Raw genomic sequence first — 2,521 nt, 5'->3', positions numbered from 1 at the left:
CTGATAGTGTTTGATTAAAAAAACTATTACAAACAAATTACAAAATCCTAATTAAAAAATAAAATAATCACATTTTATTCATATTTTATATATATTTTTTTGTTGTTGTTGAAAACTGTTTATTGAGAGAATTGAGAGAATTATTATTGAGAGAAATTGAAAACTGTTTATTGAGAGAATTTTTTATGTTTCTTAATCGATATAAATATATATATATATACAGTATATATATAAACACATTTAAATGTGTTTATATATATACTGTATATATATATATATTTATATCGATTAAGAAACATAAAAAATTCTCTCAATAAACAGTTTTCAATTTCTCTCAATAATAATTCTCTCAATTCTCTCAATAAACAGTTTTCAACAACAACAAAAAAAAATATATAAAATATGAATAAAATGTGATTATTTTATTTTTTAATTAGGATTTTGTAATTTGTTTGTAATAGTTTTTTTAATCAAACACTATCAGTCAATAAAATTAAACGGCAAAAGGTTTTTATTTTTATTTGAGAAGAATATAGAAGCCTATAGCTTAAAAACGCAGAGATGTTTGTGTTTGTGAATGTACAACATTTACATACAGCATTCCTTCGAGAAACAACACACACACACACACACACACACACACACACACACACACAGACAGACAGTGCGCTATCTATCTGTCTATCTCGGTGTGACATGACCCCCGTCTGGAGGAGGTCCCTCACCCCTGACTGTAGCTCTGCCCCGGGGGCGGATCAGCGGAGCAGGTGCTGCTGAGTCTCTAGCGCCGCCTTCACTCACTCCACTGCGGCTCACTCGGCGCTCTCGACCGCTGCGCTGCCGCCGGAGCAACGCCATGGATTTACTCCAGCTCTAAATGCGTGGGAAATACGCTTTTCTTCAGTTTTAAGGTGAGTTCTGTGATAAAGAAGCTCGGGCTGAAGTGTTTTATTGCGTTTGTTAGGGGCTCCATCGCTCGCCGGAGAACTGCGTGATGAGGGGCGCTTTGTTTTCATTCATACTCGTTCGTGGTCCATCCTGCAAGTGTACAATTAGCTGTTTTTGTTTACTTTGTTTAAATATATTACAGTCGCTCCATTTGAGCCTGGAATACTATCGTCTTCCGTGACAGATATTGATTTTATTGGCTTTGTTATTAGAAATGATACGCTTGATGTGGGACCTTTTGGGACTCATTCATATTCAAAACTGTTTAACAATCGTCTCTGAGTAAAATATTGGATTTTTTAGGCTGGGAGTCGTGCTGAGTTAGATGACCTTCTGCTATTCTGTTACCTCAAGGTTAATGTTCCATCCGTCTCAGCCCTCCCTTCTGGATCTTGTGTAAATTAGGTTATTAACACAGTATTTGATGTGAATTTGTCCAGAAAAGCGCTTTATGATTAAGCCTGAGCTCATGAAAGGCAGAGAGAAGTATCACTCAAATATTGGTTACATTTATTAATGTTATAGATTTTAGTGTACAATATGAAAACTAGGTCAATATATATTGGCTAGACTGATTATTTGGCCAATTTTTGGTCAGTTTGGGATTTACAGACATCCTTGTCAATGAATAATAAGCATTTTATGAATTTTGGTGAAGTATTTTCTGTACATCTGACTGGCCGTCCAAAATATCAGTATTGGCCAAAATGGCAAAACCTATCATGTTAAACCATAGAAACTGTTGGTTTGGTCACATCCTGTCTGTTTTACACATGTGACGTTTTCGTTTTTGAAGTCTCTTGGTCCCTCTTGTGGTTTTTTGTGTGGTCAAATACGTCAGTGCACTGTGGAAAGTCATATTTACCCAGCAGCCTGTCTAGATATACGTACAGTGTATGCTGGCAGAATGTGAGTTTGCACGATCCAGCCACACTGACTTCCAGAGATCATTTAAAATTTCGGCTGAGGTTTTATTTGATTAAGTGCGAAACTGAAATGCGAGTTGTAGTTTGTGTTAAACTGGAAAGACTGGATGAGTTGGATGTTATGAGAAGGAGTAGTTAAATGAGAAGTTACTGTAATTACATGCTCAAAAAGATTAAGGCGTCATTAAGTCAGTATCAATTGTAATTGAAGATCATCAACAACTGACAGCAAATCGAATGGAAAAACGACTAATGTCACAGCTTGAAAATATACAAATGCAAAAGCGCAATGTAAGTAAGTTTTTACAGTAAGTATGATCGGGTACTGTGGTCCAGTAATGGTTTGATGTGAGTGTATCTTGGGTGGGGATGGAGGTGGGGGGATGCAGGCGCTGTCTAAAGAAACTCCTCATGACTCCATTAGACTCTTATTTGCTTATGACCAGCTTGATAACGGAGATTTACATTCTTGAATGCTGATTTGACCAGCCAGTCTTTTGTTCTTTGACCTCTATAAGCCTTTGAGTGTTGTAGGTTATTACACATAAAGGTGTTTTATGTATAAAGCACGTTTTATTTATTTATTTTTTTTAGTCATGGTTGGGTATACAAACAGGTGTAAAATATGTGCATTTAAAAATTTTATA

At 35.8% G+C, this 2,521-nt stretch overlaps 1 protein-coding gene across 1 annotated transcript in view; it reads left to right on the top strand.

Annotated features, from left to right (window-relative positions):
* Positions 1-777: 777 nt before the first annotated feature.
* LOC107675286 (genetic suppressor element 1-like) overlaps positions 778-2,521 on the top strand; it is a gene marked incomplete at its 5' end in the record, with an annotated part of 53,587 nt that continues 51,843 nt past the window's right edge. The window contains one exon of the mRNA XM_016469585.1: positions 778-911. Coding sequence (XP_016325071.1) covers positions 778-911 — 134 coding nt within the window. The remainder of the gene's footprint in view (positions 912-2,521) is intronic.

This window comes from Sinocyclocheilus anshuiensis, unplaced genomic scaffold (genome assembly GCF_001515605.1).
Source record: "Sinocyclocheilus anshuiensis isolate Anshui unplaced genomic scaffold, SAMN03320099.WGS_v1.1 scaffold532, whole genome shotgun sequence".
NCBI classification, from domain to species: domain Eukaryota; kingdom Metazoa; phylum Chordata; class Actinopteri; order Cypriniformes; family Cyprinidae; genus Sinocyclocheilus; species Sinocyclocheilus anshuiensis.
The sequence above is the reverse complement of the archived record's forward strand: the minus strand, read 5'-3'. Positions and strand labels throughout refer to the sequence as shown.